This window comes from Rousettus aegyptiacus, unplaced genomic scaffold, assembly GCF_014176215.1.
Source record: "Rousettus aegyptiacus isolate mRouAeg1 unplaced genomic scaffold, mRouAeg1.p scaffold_m13_p_4, whole genome shotgun sequence".
In the NCBI taxonomy this organism is placed as follows: Eukaryota; Metazoa; Chordata; class Mammalia; order Chiroptera; family Pteropodidae; genus Rousettus; species Rousettus aegyptiacus.
This window is the reverse complement of record NW_023416307.1, coordinates 51,338,782-51,357,807: the sequence shown is the minus strand read 5'-3', so window position 1 is coordinate 51,357,807 and position 19,026 is coordinate 51,338,782. Positions and strand designations below refer to the sequence as shown.

The 19,026-nt window shown below is 44.2% G+C and overlaps 1 protein-coding gene and 1 pseudogene across 2 annotated transcripts in view; one reads left to right on the top strand and one right to left on the bottom strand.

Moving 5' to 3' along the window:
• SLC12A8 (solute carrier family 12 member 8) overlaps positions 1-18,370 on the bottom strand; it is a 112,656-nt gene extending 94,286 nt beyond the window's left edge. The window contains exons 1-2 of one of the 2 annotated variants that reach the window (XM_016135197.2): positions 18,111-18,370; positions 16,960-17,037 (exon numbers count right to left, since the gene is read on the bottom strand). In XM_016135197.2, coding sequence (XP_015990683.2) covers positions 16,960-17,001 — 42 coding nt within the window. In that variant the 5' untranslated portion in view covers positions 17,002-17,037; positions 18,111-18,370. Of the gene's footprint in view, positions 1-16,959 lie in introns of both variants that reach the window. The other variant, XM_016135196.2, reaches the window with a different exon arrangement.
• LOC118602468 lies at positions 10,002-10,120 on the top strand (annotated as a pseudogene).
• Positions 18,371-19,026: the final 656 nt, after the last annotated feature.

The following is a 19,026-nucleotide window of genomic DNA, read 5'->3' as shown; positions in this document are numbered from 1 at the left end:
CAAGGAGAAGGGAGAGGAAATGGAACAGGGGGAGGTAGGAGAACTCGGCTCTAAAATACTCCCATCTTATGCCCACAAGGCACCTTGGGTATACACACAGTCTTGAAGACTGAGTTTGTAAAAGGGTTGTTCTTCTCTCCTAACAACAGTGATTCCTATGCCTGTATGTACCAGAGACTTAGTTGTTCGGCAAACTCGTTCCTTTCCTTCTGGCCACTTGGTAGACTGCAACATACAGTCTCTGTGCAGGTAGGTATTTGCCGGTGACTGAGTTCTGGCCCCTGTAAATGGAACTGCTATCACCACTTCTAGGTGAGTGTAGGGTCCTGGGCTGCAGCGAAGGCAGTGGTCCTGAGTGGTGGGTGACGCCCTCGTGCCTTTCAGCCCTCCAGCCCGAGAGGGGACAGCAGCTTCCAGCAGTTCCTAATCTTTGGGTAAACTTACTTTACATTTTTGGCTCCTCTAGCCCTTCTAACGCTTCTGTAATGAATTCTGTGCAGTAAATTCTCTGTTTAAAATACCTGGAGCAGTGTCTGTTTACCTGACTGAACTCGAGCTGACACAGTGATCTCTAAGCCCTCTTCTAGGATCTTAAGGCCTCATTCAGCAGTTGTCTAGAATCAGAGGCTAAGAAGCAATTAAACAGATACCTTTCTCATTTTTCCAATTTAAAAATAATGGAAACAGAAGACTCAAATGGAAACTCTACTAAAAAGACTAAACCTTGCGGAAATACTAAAATAATCTGAAACAAAACCAGTAGCAACTCATACCGTGAACTGCTCTCATATAGGTTTAGTAACTGATCTAAATCTGTAGTGTCTTCCCATACCGTCACGCGATCACAGCAGCGATCGATGATTCTCACCTGGGTACCACCAAGAGCCACTACGAACCGCTGTGTGCAGTGAGTCTAACTGGTGTGTGTATGCAATCTATAAACACAAGGAAAGGGCAGAAAAAATAAGAGTACAGGGCGGGGTGGGGGGGAGTAGAGAATCTAAGGTCAGAGTCACAGAGTCATGGGTTCTGAGTGGCTGAGAAAAATGGACACGCCAATGATGCAGGACCAGAGGTTGAGGCCAATTACACTTGTTCAGAACAAAAGGAGAGGGTCCCAGGTCCTCTTTCCCTCTGGTAGCGTACACTCGCGGATCAAGAAATCATCGAGGTCATCACGGAACCCATCGAGGTCGGCACCGATGCCGCCTGGAGCATACACACGTGAGCCAGCAGTTTGTTTACTGGGGGACTCCTTGGTGTGCCCCGTCAGTCCCCGACTCTAGCTGGAATTCTTTTTATCTGTGTATATTTCTGTTCAGCTGTTCTTTCACAAATGAAGAATCTCCTGATAAGTGTGAGAAGACTAATCGTGCCTCAGAGCAAGTCCCCAGTGGCTCAGACCCAGCCAACTTATGCTTGCCCTTGAACAAATGGTACCATGAGACCTATTTGCAGAATGTAGGATTGTTTTCTGGGACCCTCATCTCAAAATTCAGGACATGACCCAACTTCCAATCTCTGCTTGTGTCCGGCTTCCTACTATGGCTTGTTACAGGCCTATTATTCACTGGAAACGGTAATAACGACAGCAACTATCAGCCACAATAGTAATACTTTAGAGTGCTTTCAGCTTCCACATCAACTCCCTCTGATCCTCACAACGCCCCTAGGAAGCAGGCAGGGAGGGGGCCCCAGTTTATAGCTGAGGAAAGAGAGCCTGGGAGGAGATGTGACTTGCCCACACCCACAGCTGGGGTTCGAACCCTCTGCTTCGGACTGTGAAATCTGGACTTTCCCCTGCATCGCAGGTTGCTTGCCCTCTTCTCCTGAATTTCAGTCTTTCAGGCTGCAGTTTCTAACATTCTGGACTTGACTTAACTGTGACTCCATCTGCCTTACCCGTAAAACTCCCATAGTGATTCTAGAAACTTTATTCCCATCCTGGCCTTCATACTTCCACTCTGAAGGCTGTTTTGCCTATGCGTTTGTTCACCTAATGACATCTGAAAGGCATTTCACTCCCTGGATTTCACTGGACTAAATCGGCCTGAAAGGTGCCTCCATCTTAGGTGCTTTACAAGTCACCTCATTCACATAAACCCAGTTGTGGCTGAAAAGCCTTTGTTATGAATACCAAGATACCTTTATCACTCTTATCACTTAGAAAATTCCAAGGGTTTTAGGAGCTCTGTGCCAGGAATGAGGGTGAAAACCAAATTATATCTCCTATCATAAATCGCATATCAGAGCAGCTACTCCACGGCCACGCTCTGCCCTGCCCGCTCTCTCCAACCCCCTTCAGCTCTTACTCAGCTAGGCTGAGGGAGGTTATGGGTCCGCAGCATAAGCAGATGTCCAACAGGGGGACAGAATATCAGCTTCTCCCCAACACGGGGGCCTCAGACCCAACTCCCTCCTCTACGGGAGGGTAAGAAACCCACCCCAGGCGGAATATGCCTCCTCGCAAAGGCCATGGCTCAGACTTTCCCTTTGAACTTCAACTCAGTCACTTCTATCACCTGGGAGTGGAGTGGGGGGACAGCTGTTGGGCCAGTTCTGGGCTGTCTTATTAAGCCCCAGGGGAGAGGTCTGGTCCCAACTATCGATAATTCTCTCATCCTCATCATCCTCAGACGTGGGGCCTAGTCATCACCTTCAAGACAACAAGAGTCCTATTCAGCATTCTATGACATAGTGTGACAGGCTGTGGGAAAAGCAAGGTGGTAACAGGATGTGTGCTGTGCTGCTAGGGGGTCTACTGGGATGCAGAGGCGGGGACTAAGAAAAGACAGAGGTGGGACCGAGATAAAGGAGAGAGAGAAGAGAAGCAGTCCCTCCAAGTGGGCACCATGACCATGCTCAAGGGTCAGGCTCCTGTCTTTCCTGAAGCCCCTCAGTGAGGCAGGGGCAAGCTTGGCAGGTTCCGGGCTCACAGTGACCCGGAGCCTGGACCCAGGTGATCCCTCCTCCGGGTTGCTCGCTGCTGGGGCTTTCCTTCCTGAGCGCTCAGGACAGGAAGCCAGGCCCTTGTCCCTCTGAGAGCAGGGCCTGCACCCCACACTGGAAACACCACAGCTGCCTGGTGGGTGTCTTATTCAGAGGTAAAAGTCTTTTTCCCGTGAATAGAGAACCTCTGCTCCTGCGCAGAGCACCTAAAAGGGCAGGGAAATTGCACCTGACGTGTACCCAGAGGAAGAAACACTCTGCTTCCTGCATCCAGCCAGCTGAGCTGAGAAAGAGCAAAGTTCTACCACAGACAAGATGTGAGCTCACACGCCCAGGAGACTTTTGTGTCCAACAGCCACCTGCCAGGCCTTAATAAACACATCAAAAATGCGAGATGACACTTTTGCTCTCTTCTGGCAGCTGGAGGAAAAGAGCCCAGGTGAGAAATCCTGCTTCTGCCCACTCAGGTCAGGGGCGGGTCCAAGACCTGCCTGCCTCTTCCTCCCAGACAATACACCTGCAGGGACTGATGCTGCCTGGAGCATACACACGTGAGCCAGCAGTTTGTTTACTGAAAGCTAATTACTTAGTTATTAATTACACATCAGAGAATATCCCAAGCGGCTGCTGAACCGGGATCCAGTGGGCAAAATGGGCACAGCATTCCTTGCCTCTGGCTCTGAACTGTTACCATGTGCTGGAGCCGAGCAGGGGGCCTGCAAGGCCCCGGCTCCATGGGCTGGAGCCCATCTGTGGTCACCTAATGAGATGCAGATAGCTACATACCTGCATGGGGGCAGGGTTGTGTATAGTTTGTGTGTGTGTTTGTTTGTTTTCAATTGGAGGTCTTTTTTTTTTTCTTCTTCCCATCGGTTCTCACCAAGTGAGCTTCTCCGGGTGGAGCAGGCTGGAGCTTCAGCTGAACTCAGGTACCTTTCTCTTTGGCGTCCTTCTTTTTTGGATCATTTTTCTTCGCGTGTTTCAAGAAGCTGTCTCGGCTCTGAGTGCTTAATATGCTCAATATGTACATTAATTCTCTTGGCAAAAATCTTGCCCTTAGCTTGTGTGTTTACAACACTGCCAACTGCATGCTGGGGACCACCGCAGACTCCTCCAGTTTTGCCGTGGTGACGTCTGTGGGGCGCTCCTTTTTGAACAGTGCCCGTTCCCTCGATGTCTACAACATCACCTTTCTTGTAGATTTGTGGGTATGTGTCCAAAGGAACAACTCCGTGTTTTTCTAAAAGGCCTAGAGAATACACAGTGGGTGCCTCTCCTCTTTCCCTTCATGTAGGTCATTTTGGTGAATTACTGGAAGATGACGGTTCTGGTCGAAAGCTGGGTTTGTGTACAATTTAGATGAAATGATAATTGTGAAAGTTTTTTTGTAAGCATGAAGTACAACAGATAATTTTATATGTGAACAAGAGACTGTGTTCATGGAAATTGGGAGGAAGAGAAAGAAGAGAGATTCGATTGAAGGTGCATTTTCTATTTTCCTGGCTACCTTGTCCTCATGTTTGAGGAGAATCCTTGCCTGACAGCGTAGCTCCGAAAGCTGCCTCTCCAACCCCTGCCTGGTCCCAGCCCTTCTGTACTGTGCCTGGAGTTCTAGAACAGACACCCAGTGAGCGTTCTGTGCCCAGCTGGTGCTGGAAATAGAAACAGCTCTGTAACAAAGGAGGCAAGAATCCACATGGAGTGGTCAAAGTCTGATTTCCCTGGACTCTGATCTGAGCACCACCCTTGGTCAATATTGTTTTAGTCATTCCTAGAAAAGGGAGAGCTTCGTGGCAGTGTGGGTTTCTTCTGCCACAGAACAAATTTGAAAGCCAGTGTCTACATACAGTAGTTCCTGCAGGCCTGATCTGTGGTTGGTTTTTCCATGCCTATACATCTTAATCCTTGTCCAAGGCCGGGAATCTCTAAGGCACAACCCGGTTACACAACCACACTGCCTCTGGAATGGCAAGGTCCTCACAGCTGCCATGAAAACATTGATGCTGGTGGGAAATCCTTGCCTGAGCTCTGCCTCACAGGACCACACACCACGTCCTTCCTCACAGAGCAGGCACTTCCGCCCTCAGAACTCACAGTGCTCTGAGCATCTGATACCATCCCACAAAAGACAAAATCTCGCAGCAGCAATGCTATGGCCACCTAAATAAGAGCTTCCCCTTCCCTTCCCAGCCTCCTTGGTAAAAGAGCAGAGTTTTTCCTGTAGGACACAGGCTGCACTAGAAAGTCTACCTGGGTTTCACACCAGGAGGAGAAACGTGGACCTCAATGCCCAATCCAGCTAAAAATCAACTGCAAAAGGTTTATTATTCTAGGGGCTTCAGTGGTTCCGCCAATATTACAACTGTTTTAAAATCCTTATATACAGAGTAGTTTTGACTTTTAGAATCACATTCATGTTTTACATACTCAAAATAAAACAAAATCAAATCAACAGGATGAGAGATAAAAATTAAAATAGAATGCAAAGAGAAACAAATTAACCTAACTAGTTTGGATAACATGACACACTGAAGGTGGAAAAAGAAGTGACTAGAGTAACTTTTGCATATAGTACTATGAATATGTTCTCTTAAAGACAAAAATAACTACAAACTAATATAAATTCTAGATAGAAATTTTGTTTTGTGGGGATAGGAGTTACTAATTCAGAATCTGCATTCTGTGAATTGTAGGAATGAGCAAATAAGAAAATACATTGAATGGTAGTCAAGTTTCTCATTTGGGGAAGGGAGATACAACTAAGAGAAAAGAACGAACCCTGGGGTGATGAATTGAAATTAGAGTTATCAGTTAGAATTTATGGTTTTTAATATAGAAAGATATAGAGCTAGATAAATATGTGTGTGTCTATTTATATTCCTTCTCTCTGTCCACTTAAAGATTCTTTAAATCAAGATACCCAGTAGCAATAAACATACCTTGCACCCAGATTTTGGTCTCTAAATATCATTCCTCACTTTAAAGAGCCAGGGCTTTCTGGAGAAAATGGATGAATCAAGGCTGGGGCAGGGAAAGTACAAAATGAACCTGGACTATTTTATGCCAGAAAGTAAAGAAGTCCTAAAGAAAATAATGAGGATGTATCATAAAGACATAGGAGCTAGCTTGAAGGTCTCCCACTGGCCAAATCTAAAACAATCTGAACATTGAAATAAATAATAATAGCAATAGAATACTCGGAAAAATACTTGGAAGAATCTGAGCCATACGGATAAAAATAAAGAATAAATTAAAATATGAGGAAAGAGGGAAAGTCTTTTACAGTAGACCAACAAATATATGCAGAAGGAATGACAGTGTTAGAGAATCCACATTTTGCAACCATCACAGTAATAACTGATTTTGCCAAGATCATCAATGGATGCTAAAGCTAGTAAGTGAAAGATTGCTGAAGAACAGGATATTTCCATAGTCTCCAAATATCCTCAATAAATTATTTATTAATTGCAAAGGGAAAATTAGTAACTTTAGAGTGGATTAACTTAGTGGACACCACCTTAAGTAAGTAACCAAAGTTAACAACACCAATAATGGGACAAACGGAAATCCTGAACCTTCTGATCTGATGCCTAGAAAATAATACAGTATGGGTTCTTGCCAAAAATACAAAATCTAAAACTAATCATGAGAGCTTGTCCCAGATTGAAGGATATTCTACAAAATAACTGGCCTGGCTTCTTCAAAAAAAAAAAAAAAAAAAGGTAAGGTTATGAAAAACAAAGAAAGGTTAAGGAACTGTTCCAAATTAAAGGAAATTAAAGAGGCATGACGACTAAATGCAATATGTGATCCTGAATTGGATCTTGGGCTGGGGGGAAAAAGCTATAGGATATTAGTGGAATCATTGGCAAAATTGGAATGTGGAACCGTGGATTAGATGTCATAGGATGTTTGTTAAATCTCCTGATCTTGATAAATATATTGTGGTTAGGTAAAAGAAAATTCTTGTTCCTAGGAACTATATACAGAAGTATTTATGAATAAGGGGACGTGATGTCTACAAATTACTTTGAAATGGTTAGAAAATATATATATGCTATAGAATATATATTAAAATACATTACATATATGGACTAGAAATATATATACATATATATAAAAAGAGAACATGCACACACACATATTAAAGCAAAAAGGCAAAATGTTGACAACTGGTAAATCTGAGCCAAGAGTATATGAGGGTTCTTTGTACTGCTACGACTTTCTATGAGTATAAAATTTTATCAAAATTTTAAAAGTTTAAACATAAATAGTAACTTCAATGAAAGCTATTTTTTATAAACGGAATCCGGACATGTTTTTTTAAAAATAGCTTTTTTCTTCCTGTACTCCTAGTGCCCAACATGGAACAGGGACCTACTTAATGTAAGTTGAATGAATAAATGAATGAATGAAATGTGTTTAGAAAATGATAGAAAAGACGATTTTTAAAGAAGTATGAAACTATGATTATAATTAGAAAGGGGAAAGACAAGTGCTACCGGCAGATCAGATATTTAGGGAAATTCTTGCAGATGAACTTAGAGAGGCAAAAAAACCAAAAGCAAAGGAGAGAGCAACTCAGAGGTGCTGCGAGATCTGTCTTCACAGCACCTGAGAAGCTCCATGTTCAGAGCCAGCGAAGCCTAGAAATGGACACGGGCCAAGGGCAATCGCCAGGCATGACGTTATCTTGAAGGCTTTATCAAGTATATGGAAATAACATATAGGCACCTAGCATAAAAGATGGTGAGAAGGGGTTGACAAAAGGGCCTATGTGATTGCCAAGTTCCTACGTTTTACATTAAAGCAATAAGATATTAACTCAAAATAAACTGTGAAAAGTTTAGAACGTATATTTAATCCCTAGAGCAGCCATTCTCAAACTTTTTGGTCTCAAGATCCCTTTACATTCTTAAAAATTATTGAGTACCCCAAAGAGTTTTTGTTTATGTATGTTAAACCTATGAATATTTACCATCTTAGAAATTTAAAGGGAGATATTTAAAAATATTTATTAATCATGTAAACATAACAATAATAAGCCCATTATCTGTTAAAATAAATGACATATTTTCATGAGAAATAACAACTTTCCAAGACAAAAACATTTAGTGAAAAGAGGCCTTATTATACATTTTGTAAATCTTCTTAATGTCTGGCCTGACAGAAGACAGCTGGATTCTCATATCTACTTCTGCATTTAATCTGTTGCAAAATATTGTTTTTGAAGTACAAGAAAAAAATTGGCCGCCTACGCTGCTATAGTTAGAAAAGGAAAGAATAATTTACTACCACTGATCCATTTATGAAAAAAAATTATCATCGCCCAAAAAATAACACAATCACCAAAAACAAAAAAGATGATATGGGATATAAAAAACAGAAGAAGCTATTTAAAAACTAGAAGAATTAAAAGAAACTTGAAAGACATTAAGACCCTGCTGCTCAGAAGCAGCAAAGCTTTAAAGGCATAGATTGTACTTTTTCTCCACGAGTCCAATGTCACTTGGTTACACACACACACACACACACACATGCACGCGCGGGGGCGCACCACTTACTACTGTAAGTGCTATTTATAGGTTTTAAGTTTGTACAACTACAACAAACATGAAAATGTTCATTGCAATTACAGAAAAAAACGTAAATTTTATAAACCTTGACAATGTAACAATAATAGTCCAACTAACAAAAAATTGGAAATGAAGCGAGAGAAATGGAAGAAAGAGTACATGTGCCAATGTTGTCTTTTTCTGACATCAGGAAGCAAAAGTAAACTGATAATAAATTAATAACTTCGTCAAGAAATTGAGATACAAATATATTATTTAAAGCTATAACGATAACCACAAGGGAAAACAAAAACCAGGAACCGTTAGCAGTGATTGTCTCTGGGGCATGGAGGTGACGAGAGGAGAAAGAAGGCTTTTTGTTTTATATTATTCTCTATTGTTTGAAAAAATTGTTACATGCAGATGCTACTTTTATGATAAAAATACTTACTTTTCATTTAAAGAAAACATTTAAATTATCACATTATTAGGAACATTTTAGAAATAGAATGCTGACCTAGAGTTAGTAATCTGTTTATAACTCAACTTCATTTTAGCAGTGGATGGAGTAACCAAAAAATGCCTGCGATTTGAGTCACATTTTAAATGTATTGGCTATACAAGATAATTAAAGATAGTGAAGCCTTCTGCAAAATTAACGGCTTTCCTTAAACTTTGTGCACATTTTTTAAAAACATTAGAATTTGTCTTTGCTTGTGATGTTCTTTAGTGATAACTGGCTAAAATAAAAAGGGAAAGTTACGCAAAATGAGTCATGGCTTTCTGTTTTAAGTTAAATTCTATGAACACTGGGATTCACGTTAAAGCAAATTTATCGTTTGGATCAGACATAACTATTTCTGGTGTAGTGAGGGTTGCTAGGCCACCACCACCTCAAGTTCATCAGAAAGCACCTAAATACTGAAACGGCTGTCAGGGACTATGGATGTGAATTTCAAGCTATCTGTAGATTAGGAAAAGAACATTGCAGAATTTTTACACAGACCAGTGGCTTTTATTCCACTACCTTTTTCTCTTCTTTGTGCCTGTTTGTGTGAAGAAAACATTCACACACCGGAACAAAAAACAAACAAAAGAAATGTGAATAGGCCCTTTCTCCTGAGACGTGGTACTGTCAAGTGTTATCCTATTTAAAACACATCAAAGCCTGAATAGGTGCTACCTCTAATGATTTTCCATGCAGAGTTATTCTAAAGCACACCACCCCAGTCTTTTGATTTGGGTATTAAACTCAGAAGGAAAAAAAAAAAAAACAATTTTAAGAATCGAATTACATTATACTTGATAATGATTTAAGAACAAAGAGAGCTATTGGATTGAATTATACTCAGAAATGTTTATTTCTTTAAAACTTACTAAAATTATCTGTCATTTGTTCTATAAATATAAAACTATCTAGTGTTTAAACTGTTATCCTGAAGGGACGCATTTTGGTCAGACAAAGTATAAAACAGATGAAAAACTAAACTAAAACTCATCTACGGCCATCCCACCCTGAATAAGCATGATCTCATCTGATCCCAGAGGCTAAGCAGGATCGGGCCTGGTTAGTACTTGGATGGGAGACCACCTAGGAAGACCAGGTGCTGTAGACCTAAAATAAGTAGGTAAGTAGGTAGGTAGGTAAGTAGGTAGGTAGATAGATAGACAGACAGATAGATAAGCAAGCTAAAACTCAGTTATCCATCCCTATAGGGAGCCAAGGTGTTCAACCAGACCAGAATCTAAGCACCACCTAGTGGCACCTTACTCAAATTACGAGATTAGTACTTGGAAATCAATAAGATCCTCCTTGCAAACCCCAACTATTAAATGATGGCAAGGACTGCATTTTTTTTCTGTATCAGGCCATGGATGAAATGTACTCCAAGGCAGTAAGAAGTTTTAAAGTCACCTAGTCCATTCATTCACAGCTAGGTAGACTGTATTCATCATGTTTTTTTCTTTTTACATATTATGTTATTACATCTTTAAAATCTTGCTGGCCAAGGAGAGATTGACCCTCCCAGGATTAACCAATTCTTAGAAGTAGCAAAGGGCTGACAAGGAGCCTACTTTTCATACATAAAACAATCAATTTCAAATTTATACCCCAAGCAACCCTCTTTCTACAAATCTCACACGCCAAGCCAATATTTCCCCTGCTGGAAATCGTCTCAGAGCCGGGTACCAGGCAGCTGAAAACAACCCGTATAGCCCAATAAAGGCTCTTCTGGCCCAGGCCTTCCCCTTACCCCTGCTTCTGTATTCCAGAGCCTGACACTTCCTCTGTAGCCCTGTGTGGCATGGCATTCTCCCTTGTCTTGGGAAATACAAGTAGTAAATTCTGCTTTCAAGGGCACGGACCCCTCCGTGTCATCACTCAGTCACCTCTATAAATGAAGACCCAGTGGGTACAAATGTAGCTGAATCCCACCTAATTCATTTCAGTGAAAAATCACTTTCATTCCAGGTTCTAAGACACCTTCTTCCAGAAAATGCCTCTCTCCCACCTTTTACAAATATGCAGCATTTTCATTCCAGTTGTCATTCAAGGGGTTGACCTGTTAGGCTAAATAATAAATAGGGCTACAAAATGGAAAGGGAGAAAGGCAAAGAAGAAAGAGTGGGGAAGGGTGACAGCATCCATGTGAAAGCCTCAGACTCAACTGAATCCTGAAAACAATTTCTGTCCTCTCTTCTCTTCCAGATTCTGGGACCATCAGCATCTTCCATCACCTCCGAAAGTTACCATTGGTGGTTTTCACAGTGAAGCTAATAGCTTAAACTTCAAGACCTTTCACTTTAATCGAGTTCCTTCCGAAAATTACACCTCGCTCCGCGTTTGTAATTTGTATCCTTTTTACTAAAGACAATCCTGAAAAATCATATAAGCTACATGCACTACAAAAACTGGAAGGGCAAGAGGGGCCGAGGCACAGACACGAGCCTTCCTCTTCCACCCAACCATTCTGGGCTGCAGTTTCCTTACCTGTAAAAGGAGAGGCTAATGAGACCGTTCTGTTTTAAGTTCCCTTTTCTTTTCTCCTCAGTTGCATTCACTTCTCTACATACTAATAAAGCAGTGTGCTATTAGCTCACATGCGGCTGCTAAGGCTCACTTTGCATATTGGCTTTTTAAAGATACAAAAACAGGTCTGAAAAAACACACGGCAAAAATATAAGTCGGTTCTTAACTGTGCACTGGCTAATGAAGATACAAAAAATAAGAGCAAAGCTTTTGCAATGAAGCCTGACACCAGTGCTCAAAATTGTATTATAACCTAAAGACTGAATGCATTAAGATCAACCTAGAGCTGTATTATGGTGTCATGGGTCATGGGCTTGGTTCCAGCCTGGCTCTGCCACCTTTTGCATGCATCTATCTCTGAGCAACTTGTCCAACATCTCTGGGCTTGTTTCTTGACACTGAGTAAGTGGACTGGGCCAGAGGAACTCTAAGGACTCCTCTGTCTCTAAACATGTTCACTTCTATCTGCCTCTCTTGTCAGTGCTACCTTCCTATTCACCAGTGCCCCGTAACTTGACCATACTCTCTAACTCTCACCATGCCAAGCTAACCCAGGTAAGCCAGGATTGGGGAGGAGAAGACAGGGAGAGAGCAAAGGAGGAGAGCACAGAGAAGGGAAAGGGAGGGCAGGAAGTCAGGCAATGCTGGAGCATGGCACAGTGTCAGAGGTGGGCCACATCCTGGAAGCCAATCTGGACATGCCTCCTCCCGGAGCTGGACCAAGTGCCATGGCTCTGATGGGGCACCCACTTCCTGGGTCTAAATCAGGCTTTTTTCTAGGATGATATGCTCAGCCGAGCCAAATGTAAGCTCACAGACTCCCTAGAAAAGTTTCCTCATGGACCTACTCCTGTTGGAAGTCAAGTCTCTGGAGGAAAGCTGGATGAAGAAGAAAAAATTCAAGTCATTCATCTTAGCTAATCTGTAGCCTTTGGTGATTCATTCTCTGTCATAGCATGACACAGCTTCTCTTTAAATTTCTCTGAGGATCATCCAACTCTGAGAGAAAGAAGGCAAAAGCCTCAGATTAGTTGGAGGGATTCCTTATTCCAGAGTAATTAAGAGATTTCAGGTTTAATATCTCCAGCAGAAGCTAGAGATCCTGGCAAGTATAGGCACTCAATAAATAAGCGGAGCTGAATTCTCTTAAGATTCCCAATGTTCAACGTATTTGATCCTACTGGACTTCAGATCTCACACAGCGTGTCTACTTGTAATCTCTCCCTGTCTTGGGCTACCTGCTTTCTCCTGCCAGCTTAATCTTCCTGACACACCATGTCCATCACAGTACTCTGTCTAGTGACTGGCAGAGACAAGCATGGAATCCAAGGTCATTAGCTTTCTATTTACCTCCCTCTGGTATAAGCTGCTCCTTAGCTTTCCAGCACCATGTTCATAAACAGCCTACTCTGCTGGGTTTCAGTGTAAAATCTGCTTTATCCAATCAATGAACATGCACTGACTGCATTTAGAGCTTACTGTGTAACAGACACTGGACCAGATCCTTCCACATATGGCATAAAAACCCTGAAAAAATCAGGTACATTCGCCCCATCTCATGGTTGTGGCAATAGCTTGGTAGCCCTGGAGTAACTTGCCCACAGGCCCAGCACATCTAGTAACACAGTCAGAATTTGGAACTCAGATTCCCAGGTTCAAGACTGCTACGAAATCATACCATGCATCAGTGAAGTACCTGAGGACAGAGGCACCTGGAGCAAGATTCATATCTGCTACAAGTTCAATTGGTCCTCAAACAGATGCACAGACACAACTACACACACACACACACACACACACACACACACACACACACACACACTCCCAAACCACTCCAGACCCATCTAGGCCTAGATAGTATCCCATCTTCTTCACTGGACTGCCCATCTGGCAGGTTGTCCTGGATACTGTCCTACATTCTGGTTTTGGCCACTGGAATCGTTCTGGATTTGGGGCTCCTGCCACAGTTCTTCTATCTGACTTTGCTGTCCTGAGTCCGGCATTTATTTATTTGCCAACTGAGACTTCTGATCATTTATATCACTAACTCATTTATATCATACCAAATGCATACTCCCTACCTTAGTTTCATTAGCCAACATTTACTGAATGCTTACTGTGGGCCAAGCACTATACTAACTATTTATATGAATTATGTCTTTTAATTTTTGTAATTCTCTAGGGTAGGTTCTATTTCTGTAACCATTTTATAGGTGAGGAGAAGGAGGCTTAGTGAGTAACTTGTCTAAGGTCACAAATACAGGCAGCACATGCACCCTTGACCATATAGCCCTATTAACCTTCAGATCTACAGCCTCTTTTCAGCTGGTCCACTTATTACTGACCAACAGAGAGAGAGAGAGAGAGAGAGAGAGAGAGAGAGAGAGAGAGAGAGAGAGAGAGAGAGAGAGAGAGAGATGGAGAGAGAGAGAGAGGAGAGAGCTACTCCATCTGATCCTGAGACTAGTAAAGCCAAACCAAGAATCTATTCATTCACCTCTCTACCTAACTCACAAGCATAGCCCCTATGGCCAGATTTCCTGAGAGCTATTTTCCTATCACAGTGACCAAAAGAAGAGTAGATCTGAACTGACAGGTTTGGCATAACACCACTGGGCACTGCCCTCGTAATCCCATGTTCTCCAGGCCCCAAAGCTCTTAGCAGAATTCCTGACTCCAAAGACTAATAAAGGTAGAAAAAGTTTCATGGGAAGCATCCAGAGGGCCAGCCACTCCCAGAGTTCAGTTTCAAATATGTTACCCATCCAACCTGCTATCTGTTCCCACACAGGCCTTGGATTCACCATTTGGGTGGTTTTGCTCCTACCTTTGGGGCAGGACACATATAGCAGAAGGGGTTAAAGCTTGGACCTGGGCAACAAACACGCCTGGGTTCCAAGTGCCTCGGTTTTTCATCTGTGAAACTAAAACAGTCACATCTACTTCAGAACATTATCATGAAGATCAAATGAGAGAATGCATACTAAATGTTCAGCACATGAATAAGTTCCACCAGTTGGTAGCCATTATCATTTTTTGATTTTTTGACCCTCTCAGCCTGGGATGTGTTTCCCAACTTTGCCATTTATTCTACTTCACTAATGCTTTGAGATGTACTGCAACGGCAGCTGCCACAATCACTAGTCGGGTGAGTTCAGTTATGTAGAACCAGCATTGACTGAGCATCTTCAATATGCTAAGCACTCATGGTAGGTATTGAGGACACAGAAATGAATAAGGCATGTCCCCAAACTTAAGGAATTCACAGCCTTAAAGGAGGTGGGAAAGAGATGGCTTATTTCAATGTCACATGGTAAGTGCATTGATAAAGTGTGCCCTGGGAGCAGGGGAGGTCAGTCAAATCTGAGGGCCTTGGGGGCCAAGATTAGGAGTTGGAACTGAATTGTGAAGATGGTGAGAAGCCATCGAAAGGCTTCAAGCTGAAGAGTCAAATGTATAGATTCATGCTTTAGTAAAGGATTGCTTTAGTAGCAGTGTAGAGAAAGAAGTTTGGAGCATGTGGATAATCTAATCAAGAAATGGTAACTTGGACAAGACAATGCAAGGGAGACAGAGAAAAAAGGATGGATTTCAAACACGTCTAGATAGTAAACAAAGGTCTTGATATTGAATGTTGTCTAATCTCTCAGTGTTTGGAGATTGAAAGAGAGGGATATGGAGAGGAAGGTGACACAATGGCCTTGGCACCCACCACACTTTAAAAATCAACTCTGTTAGGGCACTTAGAGCAAGTTAACTTGCATTGTGCTTATCTGTTACTTGTTCATTTGGTTAGTCAACCAACATTTTTTGTCCACTTAGATCCCAGGTACTTGGAGGGTTCCAGCGACCAATCAGTTTAATGAGAAGTAACAGCAAAGACCAACCTAGGGGAAAGATACAAGCACAGAGCCCGAGGAATAGTAAGCTTTGGCTGGAAGGTGGGGCTCAAAAAGGAAGATGAGGAGATTCACGCTGGGTCAGGCCACGCGGCACCTAGGAGAAGGAGTTTGAACAGTGGGTGGTAGACACAGAGAGCCATTGAAGATTTTTAAAAAGGGAGAGAGCATCACAGCTGAGCCTTAATAGATTTCTCTCACAGAGATGAACCAAGAAGGTCTTATTTGTCTTCCTTTTTGGGATCCCTGGGGACAAGGGCCTCAATTTTCCATCTGGGTATTATTTTTTTGATGCTTAACGCAGCACCCATTATTTAGGAAGTAGTACACAAATATATGCTAAGTGCATAAACACACATGTACAGTCTTACACACCCAAAGAAAACACATAGGAAGTGTGATGAGAGACTGGGCAGGCTAAATAAGATATAAGACTCCTATCAAATGAAGGTCTCTCTAAGGGTCCTGGACCCCCTAAGAACGAGACCACAGGCCTTTCCACTAGTGAATGAACAGCTCTGGGCAAGAGTTCTGAAACATCTTTGAGGAGCTACTCTGAGTCTCCAGCCACTCATTTCTAAGCAGCTTGCATACTTCCAGGTCCAGGTGTGAGGAACAGGAATACGGCCTGGCCTGCAGGTGGGGAGGGGAGCAGTACCTTTTGCTGAGCACTCGCTACCTGCCTGCCACCATGCTGCAGCTTTCACTTGTACCCATGTACATGAAGAGCAGGTAACTACCCAGTTCGGATTCCCCCGCCACCCTGAACCCCATTTTCCTCACTGGCCCCTCCTCCTTGGCTCAGGACCCCTGGGTTCTGGACCCTGCTCATACTATTGGGTGAAGCCTTGAGCTGATTCTCTCCCATCCTTGGGGGGCTCATGTCACCTGTTACAATGCCTGGAAACCCTCTCTACGAAGCATGAGAGAAATCCAAGGGACAGTGAAAACACCCAAGGCTGAGTGATCGTTAACTGACAAAGACACTGGGAGCAAATAGTTTCCTGGTAAATGCTTTATTTATTTTTTAAGGGATTAACTGTTTCTGGGGAGAGCCACTTCAATTCCATAGCTACATTGAATGTTTACTATAACTAGTGATCAGCAGGAAGAAGATAAAGAATAAAACCCTGCAGACATTAGGGAGGGAATCCAGAAATTCATTTGGCTTTAGCATACATGAGCTTTTCAGAAATAAATTTTTCTTCTTAAATTGGTTTGATTCAATATTAAAAGGAGTTTGTATTATCTGAGGCCTCACTCTGACTGTACATGGAAAAAATCTCAATGCAGGGGGCAGGGCAGAAGGAGAGGTGTCCAGGATTCAAAATCTATAAGTAATAGCAAAGAAATTTTTCTGCACACAGATAGTTAAGAGTTGGCTATAATATTTTCTTGGTTAAGCTGTAATGCCAAAGTAAACTTCTGAAATAATTAACGTTTCCATTCAGCTTCTTGTCTGGTGACCCTTTGCTCACAGGCTTCGGCAGTTCCCTCACAGAGCCCCCACGCCATCCAGGCCTACCTGCTGGGCTGCCTCGTGAAAGAGTTCCTGCACCTGAGACATCTGGGCCGCTCTAGTGGAAGTGGGCGTCCTGGTGATCTGGAAGATAAACACCATCCTTGGTCAGGCTGGCTCCTCCTTTCCTCTCTCCTGATCACCCATCTTCCTCTGTGTCAGATGTGGCCCTGGCTGAAGAAGCAACCTTGTTCTACCTCATCTGGAAACTCGTTCCCCTCCCTCTTTGGTACCCAAATAGATCCCATTCATCCCTTAGAGGCTCCCTGTACTCAAATCGTGCTGCCCTAAAGCCACAGCTCACCACAGCTCTTTCTTCCCTGAGCTCCTTCACTGGCAGGGAAAAGGTGTCAGAGCCAACTGCCCAGCTGCCCAGCCTTTGAGGACACAGTTTTACACTTCTCTCCCATCCTGTGAACTCCTTTGTCCAGGGCCAGGGCACCACTGTTCACTAGAACTGGTTGCAGATGGTGAGTGAATGGAGACTGGATCATGAGCTGAGTAGAGAAAGGTTAGAAGGTTGTCTTGGGGGTCCTTCTGGAGCAGAGCCAGAAATGGATAGGTGAGTAGAGGATAGGTAAGAAAAGGATAACCAAGCATCATGATCAGGGCTTGGTTCTCATCAGAGGACCAGTCCTCCCTTGGCACTGGGTCCAGCTTTCCTGGGGCCGAGGACCTTGTGCGGGGCTCTGTGTGCCCCTCTCCCCAAGAGAGGACTGGACTGTAGACAGGGCTGTGACACTTTGGAAGGAGGAGGAAAAGAGAGCATGAAAAAGGGGTAGGGGTAGGTAGAGCTTGTGGTCATGTGAGAAGAGCATGACCTATGATAGTTCCCAGCAAAGGCTGGGAAGGGAAAGCTCACTGAGTATTCAAAGCAAAAGAGTTGGGGGTTTGAGGGGGACAGTGTTTGCTCAGGGAGCTGGTGAGCTTGCAGAGGTTTGGTGGGCTGTGGAGACAGTAGAGTATGAGAGGGTCCCCAGAAAGATCCCCACATTCTCCACTCAAAGTCTGGCTCTTTGCTGCTGCTCACGTGCAGGTGGAGCGCTCAGCCTCGCTCGTCCTTCACCCCTCGGACCCTCGGCCCACAGGAAAAGATCCCGAGATTTAGGGAGCCAGAGCTGACTCCCTCTCATCTGGATCAGCGCACCCCCACTTACGCGAACCCGGTACAGTGCAGCCCACTCCCCCTCCAGCCGCTGCCCAGGTACCAAGCTCTCTGGGAACTCTGGGCCAGGCAGGAGGCGTTCGTGCGTCTGAGTGTCCGTGCCTGCGCCCCAGGTGACCGGGGAGAAGGGGCTGGGAGCTCTACCTGAGCAGAGGGCAACGGTGGCCCAAGCTTGGCCCTGTTCTACAGAACAGAGCTCCTCCGCGGAGAGGAGCCACCCGAGACCACCCAGTGCACTCCCCACCACCAGCCGGGTCCGCCCTCACCTGCTCCCAGACTTGCAGGCTCCTAGAGCTGCGCCCGCCCTGTCCCCGCCCCACCGCCACGTGGCTGACTAGGTGTCCCTGCGGCCGTCCCAGCTGTCTCGCTGGCAAGGCGGATCCTGTCCGGTTTGGGCACCCCAGCCACGTCTGCACCCACGAGTCTGGGTTCAAGTGGAAAGGGACGGGGCTGCAGAGCCTTCCCCTCTTCAAGGGTTTGGCCGCATATCCACCACCGCTGGGAGGGCTCTGTGCTCCCAGGAAGCTCTCCCAGACCCAGAAGGGGCCAGAATCGTGGCCCGATGGGAAGAGACCTGAGGAACAGTAGTAAAGGGGGTGTGGGGCTACCAGCTCTCAGACTTGACCACAACCGCTGCCGCCCTAGACAACTAACTCAATGCAACTATCCCAGGTGCCCAGCACAGGATTTAGGGAACAGGACGTGATCCTACTCATTGCAGCTCCATCTAAGGAATTGCAGTCTAAGTCTGCACACTGGAGTGAGAAAGGCTGGGAGCGGAGAAACCAGAGGCTCCCACACTGGTCAGCAGCCTCCTCAGCAGGTGCAGAAGTATCGGGACAGGAGGCTGAGACCCTGAGCTCCAGGAATCCCACGGTGCTGCTGGTAACTGGACAAAGAGACCCTCA